This window comes from Topomyia yanbarensis, chromosome 2, assembly GCF_030247195.1.
Source record: "Topomyia yanbarensis strain Yona2022 chromosome 2, ASM3024719v1, whole genome shotgun sequence".
In the NCBI taxonomy this organism is placed as follows: Eukaryota; Metazoa; Arthropoda; class Insecta; order Diptera; family Culicidae; genus Topomyia; species Topomyia yanbarensis.
In genome coordinates this window covers 427,961,955-427,980,073 of record NC_080671.1, presented here as the reverse complement: position 1 = coordinate 427,980,073, position 18,119 = coordinate 427,961,955, and the positions used below count along the sequence as shown (strand labels likewise).

At 37.3% G+C, this 18,119-nt stretch overlaps 1 protein-coding gene across 2 annotated transcripts in view; it reads left to right on the top strand.

Annotated features, from left to right (window-relative positions):
* Positions 1-18,119, top strand: part of LOC131685346 (adenylate cyclase type 6) — a 539,597-nt gene that overhangs the window by 511,857 nt on the left and 9,621 nt on the right. For both annotated transcript variants that reach the window (XM_058969007.1, XM_058969006.1), the window contains exons 10-12: positions 13,294-14,112; positions 14,175-14,506; positions 14,576-14,660. In XM_058969007.1, the coding sequence (XP_058824990.1) occupies positions 13,294-14,112; positions 14,175-14,506; positions 14,576-14,660 (1,236 nt within the window). The remainder of the gene's footprint in view (positions 1-13,293; positions 14,113-14,174; positions 14,507-14,575; positions 14,661-18,119) is intronic.

The window sequence follows — 18,119 nt, the reverse complement described above, 5'->3', positions numbered from 1 at the left end:
ATTTTTTGATTCTATATTCCCATTTCTTGGAGTAGAGAACATTTACAGCTAGGGTTGCCACCTCTGGAGAGGCTTTGACCCGGAGATTTTCACTGATCTGGGGGGTGGTGGATTTTGAGTGGAACGAGACAGAAATTGGAATCAAAGCGAGTGCTAGGCATTTTAGAGAACTTTAATCGCTTTTTATTACTACGTTAAAGTAAAGCTGTAAATTTTTGACGTTTGAGAACGGTTTTATCGGTTTAATGTGGTGTAGTATTGCACTTCCCCGACTAAAGCACTATTTAGACTCTCGGTGAAAATGAACGTGAACATGTGTTGAATACCTTCCATTGTTCACGGTGGACGACGTCGTGAACAGTTTCATCAGCGAACAACGATTTCACGTTCACCTGGCAGTTTACAGTTTGTCAGAATGCAATCTAGTATTCGAAGGCGAACGTTCACCGTGAACAGCGATGACATTTATATTCACCACTTCGCATCAATTCTGCCCATCGTCTCGTTTACACTCCCGGTGAACAAGTGAATTATCCACTGCGGACATATTTCACCGTGGAATATTTAAAATGATCGGGGAATATGAATATTATTGCATAGATTCAATTATATCGAATAATTGTGCATGGATTCGCTAAGTATATTAATGTACTATCGTTTAGTTCCAGTTTCATCAATTTCCATGCACTAATAAGTGAGATATTGGAAAAAAACAATTTGGTGCGCATCGAGTTCACGTTCATTTTCACCGAGGGTGTAAATAGGCCTTAAGTGCCAAGAATACAAAAGCACCAGCTACTCTCACTGTGGAGGCCGAACGAGCATTGCTCTCCTCCACAACTAACAGGAGAAGGAAAGCAAAGGAGGCAGAGCTACGACATCACACTATGTGGTGTCGGTTATTCGTCACCAACAAATTTTAATTTCGCAACAAAGGGGCAAAACTCACCTCCCTAGCCCAGTTAAGGATCGCTGCTGGAGTAGCAAAACAACACCGCAAGAACTCGTTTGATGTTGACCTAGTCAGTTGGATTAGAAAAAATCTGCCAGACCTTAGTGCAGCTGGTGATAAGCACCACTAAGAGTGAAATGATTTGGTAAAATTGCAGTAAAATAACTTTTTTACACCATTTTGAGCGACTTAGTGGAATGCAATATTTCAATTGTAGCACATTGCGAAATATTACTTTCCTTAACCCTCCGGAAGTCGCGCATATGGCTTACCGAACGAGCAGCCGCTGGTCCCCTAAGACGATTTCGCTAGATTTTCAGAGCAGCGTGCACTCAGTGCACTAGCGCGACTTCCGGAAGGTTAATTTGTAGTAAATTTTGTTTTTCATTTTCATTGCTTTGTGAAAGGAATTAGCAATATTTGATGAACTCTTCGCCACCTTGAAACGAAGGGTTAGTCGGGAAAAATAAATCTGAACCAGAGTAATAGTTAATTTAGACTTTTTAAATATTTTGTAAAGAATCAATTAATTTACCCTATTTACAGCGTCGTCACATTTCCATAACTGGTTTCATAACAAGCATAAAATATATTTTAGGCGTAGTTCATTGAGCTTAAAATGTAAATATTATTTGAAATTTTCATATAAAATTAGCGTTTATTTTACATTATAGCAAGATCGCAATATTATCTTAAAACGATGCTCGAAACTTTTGAACGCATCTAAATTCTTATTAATCATTGAATACATAGAAATACAATTTATTTGATAGTGGCAGCACGGATTACCGAAAAATTTATCTGGCTAATTTCAAAATGGCATTAAAATCACAGAAAAACTTTAATAATATTTACTGCTACACCCAATCTAGACAAAAAATCAAGGAAACTCATCGTTTGGAAACATTTTCAAGCAAGCATATGATAACAATACTCTCATTTCCTCGATGAACACTTTTTTGTGGCTCGGAATGACAGTTTCGTTCTGGCTGGCTATGACATTCACATTTCTTGAGTCTGTTTCTCCCTCCCAGGTATCACCTATTTCCGCGCAACCAAGCGAAGCGTACACGATGTCTGCCTAGACGGAGGCACATCGCCAAATGTTTGCTTGCGCATGTCACTCGCTGTCGCCGCAGAGACGTGATGTATAGTGGCGTGTATCAGTGTTCGTTGATTAGCTATCACAGCAGAGGAGTGCCCGATGAGCCGTGATCCCAGCTATGACAGGGCTGATATGTTGGAGATAGGCGAGGGCTACTACTTTTGCGTCAGATCTGGTGTCGTTCAAAATTTGGGAATTGGTTGATCAAAATTTTTTCTGTCGCATTACACGGAATACGGGGATCAAGGACTATATTCTGCAAGAACATTGCAAAGTGGTCCAGAATGCAAGCTCTATCTGTCATACTTTTTGTTTTACAACAAATTTAAAATCGAAGATTTTAGAAAAAACTATTTTATTCAAGTAACTTTTGCTGTCTTGCTTTAAAACCGAAGTAGTCTTTAAACAACTTTAAGGATGTTTTAAGGTGAATAATTTGTTTCATGGCACCACATATCTAACTATTTTCGTTGAAAAGTTATGAGCGCTTTTTCCCCAAAAAGGGTTTTTTTTGGAATAACAATATCGCTCATTGGGGCAAACAAAAGATATTTGGGTTTTCAACTATAAATCAAGTCATGATTATAGTTATAATTGAGCAAAAAACGGCAAATACGATATTTTTTAAAAATTTCATAAAATTGATCTAAAAAATCTATTTTTGATATATTGAGTGCATATATCTTTTGAATAATAAAAGCTAGAGTTTTGATGCATTAAAAATGTTCGTTTTCCAAAGTTCTGAAAAATGTCAGAAGCACAAGTTGGAAAAAAAACTGAACAAGTAATATTAAAAATCTTTTTTTCGCTAATTGACCCTTTGTAACATGTGTGAATTACTTTCACGGTGGACAATATAAAAAATATAGTATCGTTTTCATAATAATATATTCACTTTACAATTCTTTTCTATTATTTTAAATATTGGTGAGGGTGGTTCTAATTTTTTTAAGATCAGAGAATTAACTTTTTAATGGTTCGAGATAGAGTTCCGCTGTCTTTCAGAAAATTGGAGAAAAAAAATCTAGTCTAGTCTACACATACACAGCCAATACATGTAGGGCTCCTGGAAAATTGCAGACGTTCGTCCACAATTTGTCTTGTTATTATTAACGTTTGTGGCACATATTGAATATGACACAAGCATTAAAGCGGCCAGGCCAACTGTGCAGCGTACAAAATAAAGATGATTCAAAATTATACGGTAATCATATTATTCATTCAATGAATAATTTAATCAACGGATTATTTTGAACCTTGAATAAGGAAGAAACGTGGACAACCGTACATAACCGTTTCAAATTGATGGGGGTTTGATAAATCTTTGGGAGTGACTTTGCTAAGACGGTTAATGTCACTTCTTTGGTCCTAGCTTCCTGGGATGGGAATGAAGTATTTAACTCTGCCCTGGCTAATGAGCCAGGGTTATAGCGCCCTTACTCGCTCTCTGATACAATAGAGAAACTTGGCGAAGTCGATTAATTAGTAGTAATATACACAAAAAAAAAACAAAAAACTTATAAAAAATACAAACCAACAGACAACTCACATTCGACAAAAATCCATACAGGACTTCTACGTCCTAATAGGCAGTACATGATCATGAAAACAGAAACCTTCCGCGTTCGTTGAGCGTTGACGGAAAACACAAATAATTGTACCGTATATTTCACAATAGGCCAAACCGATACTAAAAATCGACTGAGAAGTCATTGCTGTTTCTATTTGGCTCAAAATAACAATAGTGATTCCTCAAACACACACACAAACACGAAAGATAAAAACGATAAGAAACCATAACCAGTAACATTAGGAAAATCCTCCGGAATTTCACGAAACGACGGCGAACGACTTGGGACTGTGTACCACATTGAATATATTGAATACAGTCATAGTAGTAGTAGTAATATTATTCTACTAGAAACAAAAAATGCCCCAAAAATTTTGTTATTCAAATTTAAGATTTGAATTAACACGAAATTGGCTGAACATCGGTCATTGGTGCCTTCGGAAGTATTTATTAACGTTTATTTTGCATCTTTAGACATACAGTATCAGAAGGAGGGGCTTGTTAATTGGAGAAAATAAAATTAAAAAAAAACTATGGAGAAGACACTAAAACTTTATGCCTTGTACTTTTCATTTTGCAATACAATTAACAAAAAAAATATAAGAGTGTTTCTTAAAAAATGGTTTTCTCTGTTTAACTTTTGCAGTTTAGATTTTTCATTAAGTTTACTTTAGAAATACTTTCAGATATTTTGAGGGAGAACAATTTGTCTTAATATATCGGACCTCTAGCTTCTCTCGTTAGGAAGTTATATATACTTTTTACTAAAAATAATCTATTTTTGGGTAAATATTGCAAGATATAAAAAACTATCTTATTAGTCATTTTCTGGTGATCTATACTACAAAGCATGCTATTTCATATGATAGCAATGGTATTTAATGTTAGGTGCCCTAATCGAAAATAGAAGCTATTTGAAAAAGTTATATTTTTTCAAAAAAACAGTTCTCATAACTTTGAAACGAAAAAAGTTTAGTAATTGGCATTTTGAAGCAAATTATGGGCACTAAAATAATCTTCAAGTTGTCCAAAAGATACTTTTGTGTAAAATAAAAATTACAAGTTATAGAAATACATAAAATCGTTTTTTTAAACACCCTAAAGCTTACATTTGGATCTATCGTTCAATGGAAAGTGTTAAAGCTAAAGCTTGCATGTCTGTAGCAAATTTGTCTAAAATGTGTTGCTCTACAATTTCATCGAAGACAGTAAAGCTCTATCTCCAACCATTAAAAAGTTCAATTTAAAATATTTCTAAAATTAGAACCACACTAGCATCTGTTTAAGGGGGACGGTAAGGGTTTTAGCTAGTTAAAAAATCACTTTCTTAGCGAATTTTTTCCACAAATTTGGGTAAAGCGAATTGATTAATACTTTTTTGTGTTATCAAGTATCATTTCAGTAACATTCTGTAATTTTTTCATGCAAAAATATTCACAAGCGACTCGGTGATGAAGTTTTTTGCAGAACGTCTCTGGAAAAAAATATGATTTGCGGTGTTACCTGCCATTCAAAAACTACTTAACCAATTTATTTCAAATTTTACATAGACATTCTATGTGAAAAATACCTAACCCTTACGTTGAGTTTTTCAGATAATTTTTCGATTAAGGGGTGAAAAACGGTGACGGAATTTTTCGTGAAAGATTGCAATTTTTATTTCAAATGAGTAAAAAGCACCCTTAATTGAACAATTGTCTGAAAAGCTCAACCTAGGGGTTGGGTATTTTTCACATACAATGTGTATGTAAAATTTGAAATAAATTGGTTAGGGGCCACACACTAATTACGTAAGGGCATATGGGGTAGGGGGAGTTTCAAAATATCTTACAAATTCTTATCTGAGGGGGAGGGAGGGTTTGTTCTTTCTTACGTAATATCATAAAAAAGTATGAAAATGAAATCAATAAGAAAATTATTCTTCACACAAGAATTATTTATTATTTGTGCCATGAATATTTTCTATATCAAACAAAATTAGCACATATTGTACATCATGGCCAAGGAAAGGTGGACCTGGAATTGAAGTGTTATGATATGATATATGATTGTTAAATTAATTATGTAATTTTGTTTATTGTTGCCATCGTGAGGAGCGTCTTAATTGTCGATGGTGTTAGAGCAGTTACATCAAGGTATTCGGAAAATGTTCTGTCATGCGATTGTGACAGATCTTGTGGGCCGAATATTTCTAGAGTGTGAACTGTATTTTACTTCAAGAAAATTCGAAGATGTCGGAGCTATGCGTACGAGCTCAGAATAAATTCATGCCAGAACAGGTTATAAATTCTTTTGAGCTCTGTATCACAAGAAAATAGATTCAAAGGAAGTGGAATATAGCGAAGCAGATTATATGGACCAGATTGGCTTTTATAAATATCACCCAATAGTTGTTCTACTAGGATGGAAATAAATGCAATTAAATTTTGTCATGAATTTTCTTGAAATAATTCTATAAGTATCGTTTTCGGTATCTTATTTAATGAATTAACAATATGATTTTTTAATTACGAAAATCATGATAGGATCTTATGTAGGGCGAGGGAGAGTTCGTCAAAATCTTACGAATTCTTATCTGGGAGGAGGGGGAAGTTGGAATGTTCTAAAAATGCCTTACGTAATTAGTGTACGGTCCCTTAAGTAGTTTTTGAATGGCAGGTAACACCGCAAATCATTTTTTTTCAGAGACGTTCTACAAAAAACTTCATCACCGAGTCTCTTGTGGATATTTTTGCATGAAAAAATTACAGAATGTTATTGAAATGATACATTATAACGCACAAAAGTTTTGGTAAATTCGCTTTATCCGAAGTTCTAAAAAAATTGCCAAAAAGTGATTTTTTTTTCTTGCTGAAGCTTTCACAAACCCCCTTCCCCCTTAAACAAAAAGAAGGACCTTGCAAAGTACAACAACTTTGCCTTAATTTTAGCAAAGCGTTAAAATTTCTGCTAAATTTACATTCAGTAGACCATAATCCAATTCGCACTTTACTTTACTCACATTGTATTCAGTGTTCCCCATTACCACGCAAACGAGCAAAGCGTGCACGCTATTTGCGCTATCTGTCCAGTCAGGGGTACACCGACGGATTTGCGCATTTTGTTTTGGGCCGATCATTGTCTCTTGCGACAGCTGTACCATTACTGCCAGTGCTTGTTGTCTGCTCTCGCAGTAAAGACTAAACCGACTGGGTATTAGCATTTTGCTTTGTGAGTTTCATCGACCATGTTGCTCGCTATCGCCGTGGTGTATGGTGTTGCAGTCGGTGTTCGATGGTCGCCTCGAAACGTACCACGTGCTGCGAATTTAAATCAATCGATATTAATTGTATGAGTATGGGGCTGATACTTTGGCAGTATGCGAAGTTTATGAAGGTCATTTGAAAGCTGAAGAGTGACGTTTTCGTCGTACCCGGTATCAAAATCAATACTCTAGAATGGTAGTTCGTAGGATGTCATTGAAATACGGACTACAATTCCAAAATACTACATACTCAGCTCTCAAACTAGAAACCACTTACCGTCATATCTCTTTTTGTAAATAAGCACATATAGCTCGACAAAAAACAAACCATTTTTAAGACTTCAAAGTATGCCAATAAAAATGGGTTTTGAATTATTCTACTGCAGCGTAACCCTGTTCGATTTTTTTAATAATTACTTGACAACATGTTGGTAGAAATCAATATTAAGAGCCATAGTACTCAAGGGAAAGCAAAGAGTTGAATGGAGAAAGTTTAAAAAAGCGTGGAAGGATCAAATATGCAAGCTTAGAGCTTACCGGTGACTTAACCCTTTGTCTGCTACCGTAGGAGTCAAGATCTTTTGGCATTAGAAATGCGAATCACCTGAGTCTAGGGCATGTCCGGACAAGCGTAAAGTAACTTGTTACTTCATGCTGTCGGAACCAAAAAAAAAACATAAGGCTTTACAATAAAATTTTTGATTTGATTTTGATTCTTTTTTCAAAAACTCCTTGGAACTGAAAAAAATTAAATTTGTTTTTAGCGCTTTTCGATTGTTTTGTTACTATATGCTGATGTATCATGCTATTTTTAGACATATTTCGACAAAAAAAATTTCAACATTTCATTTACTCCCCCCTTTGGATTTATTCGAATATTATAAAACCAATATTCAAACGCAGCCCCCCCCCCTTAATGATATCCGATTGAGCTAAACAATTGCATAGATTCCTTTTTTGATGTAATAAGCATTTTGTGTAAGATTTTATGCGAACATTTATGCTGACCATGTTCATTGATATCTTCCCTCTTGAACACCCCTAGTTCTCACCCAAACTTTGGCCATTTTTTCGATCTGCTCCCAAAAAATTGTTTTATTTTGTTTCGCTGTATTATTATTTAGTTCGCTATCTGTAGTGTGAAAAACTCTCAGGAACCAGAGTAGATGGTAGATATTTCATGTCGAAAAATACGAGAAATTGAGATATTAGGACATTTGATGAAAAAACATTTTAAAACAAGGTACATTTAATAAAATTGATTGAAGAGTAATAGAGATATATGCACGAGAAAATGTTAAATGTGATATGAATGACAAAATGCTTTAGAACCCCAACTTCTCGTATTCTGACACAGATCGCAACGGTAAGTAAGGGTTTCCCCACCACTTACGTTCTTGTTGACTGGCCCGTCGGACCCTCTTTAACAAGGCAGCTTAGGCGCTCCTATCAGAATTTCTAATTTTCACACATAAACAAAAAAGGTAAACTGCTGCTGCTGTGCTCTGCTGGATCTCGACGATCTGCCTTCCGACCGGCCGAGGCTACAACGGCCGCGTTCTCCTTCATCGTGCCCATTAGCTGCTCCGATAGAAGACCTTGGCGGTTAGCTAGGGAGTTGAGTTTGGCTCCTTTGTTGGAACCTCCCTAGCGACGTTGACAAACGTTCGCCGGATCGACATGCTCACGCAAGTGATCCCGGAAGCCACCGCTGTGATCGTTAGGAGGCAAGAGCACTTAGGAATTTATTGAGGATGATGACGTAGCTTTCTTCAACATTTCTGCGAAAGAACATTCGGAACATCCAGCGAGAGAACGTTTTAGTTTATCCCCGCACAGATTGTATGTGGAGCATTCAGACTCTCTCCACAGTAAGGACACTTCTCAGCATTCTTACTGCACGAATCATCTAGATGAGTCTCATCGCACTTTCCAAAGTGGACCTTGACCATCTTAGGCGGTGTCACCCACTTTTTTACATTTTGTGCAATTTCTGACCGCGATGTGTAAGAGGATGTAGTTCGGTAAAGCGGTACCAGCGAAAGTCACCCGATAAGAGTTTGATAGGGGGTATATTTTAACCATCCCCTGATACTACTACTGAGTGCAAACGCTTACACTCAGGTACTTTTACCGGCAGATGTAAGCGGTCTCTAACACGGCCAACCCCGTACTGCAGCAGATCGTCACATGGCAAACTCTCATCGCTGATGACGCCTTCCTTTTCTACCCTTACCGCTGGACTATATACATTATAATCCCGCGTAATGTGCTCATAGTAAGCAATATCGTTCGTTGCCTTCTTTGAGTTTGATAGCAAACTCCTTATCTTGTCCGAGCGGACCTTTGAAATACCGGTCACAGACGAGAACCGTTCTGTCAGGTCTTCAGAAATCTGAAGAAGATTCAGCGTTGTTTTCTTGACCCGAAAGAAGACCACAAATGGGCCAGTTAAAAACTCTGGGTATCGTTTGGACCGGAAAAGGGGAGCCTTAACAGTTGAACCCGATTTAACCTCCATTTGGCCATCCGGAAACGCCAATGCAAGGGGTCAGCTCCCGCGCATACGGGAGAAAGCAAGAAATGTGTTAAGAGAAATAAAAACAACTTATATTTAAACAATGTTTGCTCCTCACACGCGAAAAAAAAGCTTAAGAATGTGGCCTTGAGAAAAAGACACAAAGCAGCACCGAGACAAGCGTCTACTCGCACACCGCACATAAATAAAAATACGATCAAACTGTCTAAGAATTGCGGCACGAATGCCACGTTGGTATATGTTATTCAAGTTATCGTTGCACTGGATGGCCAAGGACGTATAGCAATGGGGATCGATATTGTAGAGTGCAAGTATGGGGAACGAACCATTTGGGAGCTTTTCTGTCACAGTTCAAGAGCAGAAAAAACAGATGAATTAACGCTCCCGAGGATTTGTTTTGGGGGTAATATTTGTTTTTTCCCAGGTGTAACTTTTTTGTGGACGTAGGTTTTTTTGTTATAGAATGTAATAGACGATGTGTACACTCGTTGATTACCAGCCTCACCAGCTCGAGAAGACTTAACTAGATAGTAAATTTAAGATAATAATAACAATCTTTCTACTCACATTTAATAACTAGTGAACCTAACTACTTTCCACTGTAGCGTGTCTAGGTTTAATCCTAATCGAGGTTTTGGGTTTTTTTTTAAGATAACTTGACTTTGCGTTTATCGTTTGACTGCAAACTAAGGTTATAAATTTAACCTATATAAATTACATTCTCCATATTCAAAGAATACCCATAAAATATTATTGGTGAAAAATTAAAGGGGTCGCTCCTTTTTTTGCAGTTTAATGATGTATAAGCTGCCATTAAGTTTTTTTTGGGGAGTTTACGTAGGTTCGGCTTCGAGACGACTCGAATTTTCTCAATATTTGTAATGTCTGTTAGTTCAAAACATTATAGGTTTCGCACCAGTCTAAAACGGCCTGGCCATAGTGGAAGATTCCAAATGTAGCCGTTCAGAAAAGCAGAATTGGAATGGGTTTGTTCTTATAGATTAGTTCGTTGACATTCCAAATGCAATGAAGAGCTGAATCATTTTGCCACATCTGCAGTTTGCTTGCCAGACAAGTTTTCTGTTTGTCCCTAAGGTTCGGTGCCTTCCGAGCTTCATGTACATGTAGTCCAAAACATATTATTTTTTATTTTCAAAAAAATTGTAAGTTAAAGCGAAATATCTAAGCGACGCCGATTCATCAATTAGAGGCATTGTCATATTGATGAAACAATATGTAAGTAGGCGTTTGTCCACTACTCGGGTTCTTGTTTGCCCGGCGGACCCTTCTTTTCAGGGCGGCCTAGGTGCTTCTACAGAATTTCGGATTTTCGTTTCACAACAAAAAAAGATAAACAAACAAAATAAATTAGAAGTTTACCTCCTCTGTTACACTGTGTACTGATGGATCTCATCGATCTGCTGATACCGTTGGCGGGAAGGCGGGCGGTTTCTTCCGACCGGCCGAGACTATAACGGCCGAGACTATAACGGCCGAGTTCTCCCGGAACGTCGTTGGCTGCTCCGGCAGCGGTCCTTGGCTTTTAGCTACACCCAAAACTCGGCCGTAATACCTATGCGGTAATAAGAAAAAATTGCTCTAATAGCAAGACGTTTCATGCTAGAACGGTCCCAACAAAAAATTCCCCAAACGGCAATACCAACACATTCAAATCTTCTCTGCGTCGCACTCATGTTTCATCAATTCTTATTCAATAAATAACACAATGGGGATAAAGACGAGGTTCGATTTTTCTACACGACCCATTCCGTATTTGAAGATCGGCTCACACTCGGCTAGCTTCAAAGAACAGTCAGAAAAAAAAACGACTCGGAATAGTGGTGGGGTACCTCGGCCGGTGTTAAATTGAAATTTCTTTTCTATCACGGACGTTAACAGCAAGATAGCGACTGCACAAAACATGAACAGTCCTTCCCGTCATTTACGGGAAGCAAGACCTATGATTTGGATCAACGTGTCCGAACCGAGGGTCCGGATCCAGACACTTGTCTGGATCTAAGCACCAAGTCTGGGCCTGGTTCAGGTCCGGATTTGGAAATGGGAAAAGGGGATGGGCTAGATCCAGGTAGGTCCGGATCCGGTTACTGGTCCAGATCCGGGAATTGCTCCGGAACTAGGTACTGGTCCGGATCCGGGACGTCCGGATTTGGGAACTGGTCCGGATCGGGAACTGTGTCGGATCTGGCAACTAGGCCGGATCCGGAAACAGCCAAAAAAAATTTTTTCGCTATCCAACCTACCCAGTAAAAAAATCGTAATTCGGGCTGGTTTCTGCCAATATTGAGGTAGGTTCCAGCCTGAATTTGGTTGGATATCCGCCATGATTCCGGTTGGTTTGACTCGGTACTAATACTACCATAGAAATCGACCGAATTATTCTACATGCGAACAGAGCCGAGGTTGACACATACTGAAAAAGTGATTGATTGTGTGATGCACATACATGAACAGCAACCGAAATTTGTCATTCCACCGTTTACTACCTTTGCGGGAATATGAGTTTAATACCGTAATGCGCAATTGCGTGGTCTGTTACCGAAAAGACAATAGAATCTTACCCAAAAGTAATAGAAACATACTCGTCGGATTTTGGGTGTAGGGAGGTGAGCTTTTCTCCTTTGTTGGAACCTCCCTAGCGACGTTGGCAATGAATCGCCGTAAACGATTCCGGAAGTCGCCGCAGTGCACTTCCCAGGGAGAACCTTTGTCCGCCCTGCTTCGTTCTCCTTGGCTATTAGCTATAGTGGAGAGCTATGCTCGTTCGACTTATCCTCTATAGCGAGAACGGTCGGTGTTTGGTTCCTTGGATTTTAGCCGGGGACGCGAGAATGCTCCTTTACGGTTAGCTGTCTCACTTCGGGGAACTAACACCACTCACTTCACTAGTGCCCGAACCAAGGGCCGGCACTATTCGACGGTTGGCGGTGGCGGGGAACTGTCCCGAAAAAGAGAACACTTATCTCGACGTCTGTTTGAAGCCGTGGTCCGTCGCTTTCTGTATTGTTCTTCCGTCACACAACCAACACCAAAAAACGCACATCTGTCATAACTATGATACAGCATAGTCCGCACACTTTTTGCAGCGAGAGGAGAGCGGTTACCTGACTAAACCCTATGTTATTAATATACAAATATTTAACAAAAATTACTACACCTATCTGATCTAACAAAATCGTTCACAAACAAAAATATAAACCAAATTTATCGTAAAAAGCGAACGATCATATGGAACAGTGGTGAGCATAACATTACGTAAACAATTCACTCTACGGAGTGTATACGCAAAAAAGGTATAATTCCACCCAGTGCTAAATTGTTACCTTGACGGGTTACAAATACCAAAAGAAGATTTGAACTATCAACACTAAGCACTAAGAAGTTACAAATAATCGAGTGTTCGTGGCCCCGTGCCCATGCTTAGAGACAGTACTGACAATCAACTCCAACATTGAGCGTACATTCGTTATGAGATTTATCTGTTTATGAATATCGATCGAATATTTATTATTTTGAGAGGAAATCATTTGTATGTACCTATAAATATTTTTGGTGTGTCATATATGCATTCATCTGCGTATATGAGCACGGACGAAATTTTGAATAACTCAAAATAAACCTCCTTCAATATGCCAAAATTTAGCATACATCTTAAAGTTCATCGAAATAATTCGCCTTGCCATCTTAATAATTGCAAATTAATTTTCACTTGTAAAATTCTATGATCTAATGAATAAAGTCTTTAAATGTGTATGTGTGCCACAGTAGAGATATGAGCTATTGAATTTAATCTTTGTTTTTAAAAGTTAGAGCATCTTCATTCGAAGACCTTAAAACACATTCTCTCCCTCTCTCACCAATGCAGCTCTACGCGGACATAATCACACTGACGTGCACCAACGCGACAGGCATCCTGCTCCACTGGCCGAAGGAGAAATCCCAGCGGAATGCGTTCATGGAGACGCGCCAGTGTGTCGAAGCGCGCCTCCGAATTCAGCGGGAAAATCAAAAACAGGAACAGCTGCTCCTGTCCGTTCTACCCCGGCACGTTGCAATGGAGATGAAAAACGATATTGCCGGTCAACCGCGTGAAGAAGCCCAGTTCCACAAAATCTACATCCAGCGGCACGAAAATGTCAGCATTCTATTCGCGGATATCTGTGGCTTCACCAGCCTCTCGGATCAGTGTACGGCCGAGGAGTTGGTTCGACTGCTGAACGAGCTGTTTGCCAGGTTCGACCGGTTAGCGCAGGAGCATCACTGTTTGCGGATTAAGCTGCTGGGTGATTGCTATTACTGCGTGTCCGGACTGCCGGAAGCGAGGCCGGATCATGCGATGTGTGCCGTCGAGATGGGACTGGATATGATCGATGCCATCGCTTTGGTCAGGGAGGTTATGGCGGTCAATGTGAACATGAGGGTCGGTATCCACACGGGGCGGGTCCACTGTGGAGTGTTGGGCCTCCGGAAGTGGCAGTTTGATGTGTGGTCGAACGATGTAACGCTGGCGAATTACATGGAGAGTGGGGGTGTTCCTGGGCGAGTTCACATCACTAAGGAGACGCTGAAGTCCCTGGGCGATCACTATGAGGTGGAGGAGGGAAATGGGGCCGATCGGAATAACTACCTGAAAGATCACCAAATTCAGACGTATCTGATAGTTCCTAAGGAATCGTACAGAGCGGTGAGGGGATGATGATGATCAAGTTGTGATGGTTAACAGTAATGATTCGATTTATTTTGCAGCATACCATGTCCAAGCAGTCTTCGTCCGTGAATGGAAACGTTTCCAAGGAGCTGCGTATGATGGGCCATTGGTCCAAGATGGGTTTCAATGACAAACAGGAACCGAAAAGTACCGAGGAAGAGGTCAACGAGTATCTGATCAAGGCGATTGATGCGAGGTCGATCGACAGGCTTCGGCTGGATCACTGTAAGCGCTTCCATCTGACCTTCATCAAGGATGACATCGAACGGAAGTACTGTCGGGAGCCGGATCCGATGTTGAACGTTTATTTCTACTGCAGTATTATTATCTTTTTCGGGATCATGCTGATCCAGGTGCTAATATTTCCTATGTAAGTGAATTCGTTTGTTGGTTTCTTGCAAGGCTACAGGGAATTTGATCGTTGATGATTTTTTTTCAGGGATCAACCCAGCTACTGGGTATACGGTATTCTAACCGTGGCTCTGCTAGTGACTTGTGTTCCTGTCTTCTCCAGAGAAGATACTGTAAGTTGTTGATTCAAAATAATGATAAGTATACTACGAAAATACCGAAAAAGTTGAAATTCGAAATTTGAATTGTGTTTTTTCTATTTTTTAGTTGTATTTATATCAGTAGTGTAATTTTGTTGTTTTATCTTCTCTTTCATTATTCATAATTTATGTTTCTTCACTTTTTAAGGTTTTTTACAATTATACTGTTATTTGATTTTAACTTTTCACTTTTTCCTCTCTCCTTATATTCAATTAAATGATTTTACTTGCTGCGCACTTTTAAGTTCCGCTTTGTTTTTCTATTATTTACATGTCTAATACAATAATGGTTTACTTTCAAACCATAACTTTTTTACATTTTTGCTTTCTTCATATCTCTCGTTTTGCCTTTCTCAATAGAAAGGTATTGCAATTGCTCTGAAAACCGACTTTTTAACGGAGGCCCGGAGGGCCGAGTGACATATACCATTCGATTCAGTTCGTCGAGTTCGGCAAATGTCTGTGTGTGTATGTATGTGTGTATGTATGTATGTGTGTGTGTGTATGTGTGTGTGTATGTGACCAAAAATGTCACTCATTTTTCTCAGAGATGGCTGAACCGATTTGGACAAACTTAGTCTCAAATGAAAGGTGCAACGTTCCCATAGGCTGCTATTGAATTTCTAATGGATCCGACTTCCGGTTCCGGAATTACAGGGTGATAAGTACGAACACGCAGAAAATGTCGATTTTAATAAATTCTGCAATGAATGTATAAAGGTGAAAAATTTTCCAAAATATGACCACAACTGCTTCGATTTGTAGTATTAGGTCACTAACATCCATTCAAAGTCTATTTGGCCACATTGGCCACCATCCTCGGTTCCGGAAGCCCCGGCGGAAGTATCTAAATTCAGAATAACAGTCACATCGGTTTCTCGGAGATGGCTAGACCGATTCGACTAAACTTGGCCTCAAATGAAAGGTATTGGCTATTTAATTTCATCCCGATCCGACTTCCGGTTCCGGAGTTACAGGTTGTGGCGTGCGATCACATAGCAAATTGTGATTTAAACCGATACTCCGATGAAAGCAAAAAAGGTAAAAATTTCGCTAAAATGTCTCTCAAACAACTTAAATTTGCTGTTCTAGGTCACCGACGGCCAACCAAACTTTCGTTGACTACATTGACCACCATAGACGGTTCCGGAAGTGCCCGGGAAAAGCGGCCATCTTTCAAAATTTACGAACTCACATCAGTTTCCCTGAAATGGTTGGGCCGATTTTCACAAACTTAGTTCCAAATGATAGCTATAATATCCCCACAGATGTCTATAAAATTTCGTACGGATCGCTTATATGGGTCCGGAAATATAGACTAAATCGTCCGGTCACATATGAAATTCCCATATAAGCCAGAACTCAAATTTTTTTTTTCAAAGGGGGGACCCCATGAAATTTCAGAAATCGAATTCGTATTTTTGATGCCAAACATCTTTAAAATGCATGAAACGTCGAGATTTTATGTTATCTCGAAATTTTTTTTTTTTTTTTGTAACAATCGACTTTTTGGGACTTTGCCGATTTCGCACCTTTTTTCAGTTCAATATTACCGTGGCTGTTTTTTTTCAAAATTTTAGAACTCGAACTCTTTTAATGAATATAAACAACGCACACATTCTCGTGATTCATGATTGAGAAAGGCACAATTGCACCGCTAGGTGCATTAAAATAGGTTTTTATTTTTAGAAATCGTATTTAATTACAAAAAAAAAATAAAAATTCTCACTTCTATTCTGTTTTAATGTTATTTTGCTTTATTTGTTTTCCAATTTTCATTTTAATTTTTTTTTTCGTTTTTTCTTTTTTCTTCCTTACTTATTCAGATTTCCGTGTCTTTACCACTAGATATTTAATTTTTCCTTCTTCTCTTATTAATTTTTCATTAATATTTTTCCTTCTTACTATTGTATTATTGTTAATTTCATTTTGTTATGCTTCATTGTTTTTCTTCAATTCATTTTATATTTTTATTCTTGACTCTTTAATAATTATTTGACTTTCGGAACATTCTTAATTTTCCACTTTTTAACAGTTTTCTTTGCTCAATTTTCCAGTTTTCTCTATCTTTGTTACTTATTCACTCTTTTACATTTATATTTCATTCCTCTTACATTTTACTTGTTATGGTACCCGACGCTTAAAAGTAACAATATTTTTGCTCCTTCACATCTACTATTATCTCACGTATTTTAATTTATGTATATATCATAATTCACCATGTTTGCATTGCTTTGTTTTTCACATTTTTTATCTCTTTTTTACTTTTTTACCCTTATTATATTCTTCCTTTAATTTTTTTTCATTTTTGGGTTTATTTTTACCATTACTATCATTAGATTTCATTTTTTACTTTTCCATTTATTTCAATTTCAGCTTTTTTACTTTTAAACTATTACTTTTTTGCTTTTTTTACATCACTAGGATTCATAAAAAAGTTAAAAGTTTTACCTTATCTTTAATTTACTTTCACTCTTTTTTCAGTTTTTTAACCATTTCAGTTTCTTTCACTTCTAGAATCTCTACTCATTGATTTTTTAGAAATTTTCTGTTTTTTTATTTTTAAACTAAACGATGTATAAATAATAAGTATTTACCTTTTCACCATTTAGCTTTTTACCATACCACTTTTTTCCTTATCTCAAATTTTCTCTTCCAGTCTTTTTCATACTTTATTTTTCATCAATGATTTTTCTCTTCTATAATTTCTTAACCTTTTTAACATCTTCCTCTATAATTTATTTTTATCATTGATTTTTTGGTTCTGACTTCTAATTTCTGGTAACTGGTTTTTACTGATATTCTCATCTTTTTCCACTCCATTACTTCTTCGCCTATTTTAGTGTTGTATGTCTTTAATTTTCACCAAATTTCAATTTATTATTTTCTACTTAACTTTTTTCTTATTTTATTTAAAATATTTCATGCGTTTATACTTTCTACATTTTTACTTTCAAACTTATATTTCTTCCCTTTTATTTGTATAATTTTCTATTTTTTCGGCTTTGTTTTTGTTTTTCATTATTTTGAAATTTAATTAGTTGAGGTTTTTAAATGTTCCCTTATTGTGATTTTACTTTCAACTTTTGTGGGTTTCGTTTTCTACTGTTTATATTTTCATCACTTTACTTTTTACATCAATAGTTTCTTGATTTCTTTACATTAACATTTTTGTTCATTTAACGTTTGTATTCCATTACTTTCTAGTTTTTCATACGTTCTTCACTTCTTTGCGTATTTACAGTTTTATTTGTTTAATTTTCTATCTTCTACTTTTAATTTGTCACTTTTTCACGTTTTATGAATTTTTGCGTAATTTTTTTTTATCAATTTACTTTCGCATTCCTATTTTATATTTTTCTTCTAGCTTTCTAATTTTCTATTATATTAACATATTTTGACATTTTTAAAAAAACTATTTTACTTTCTTGA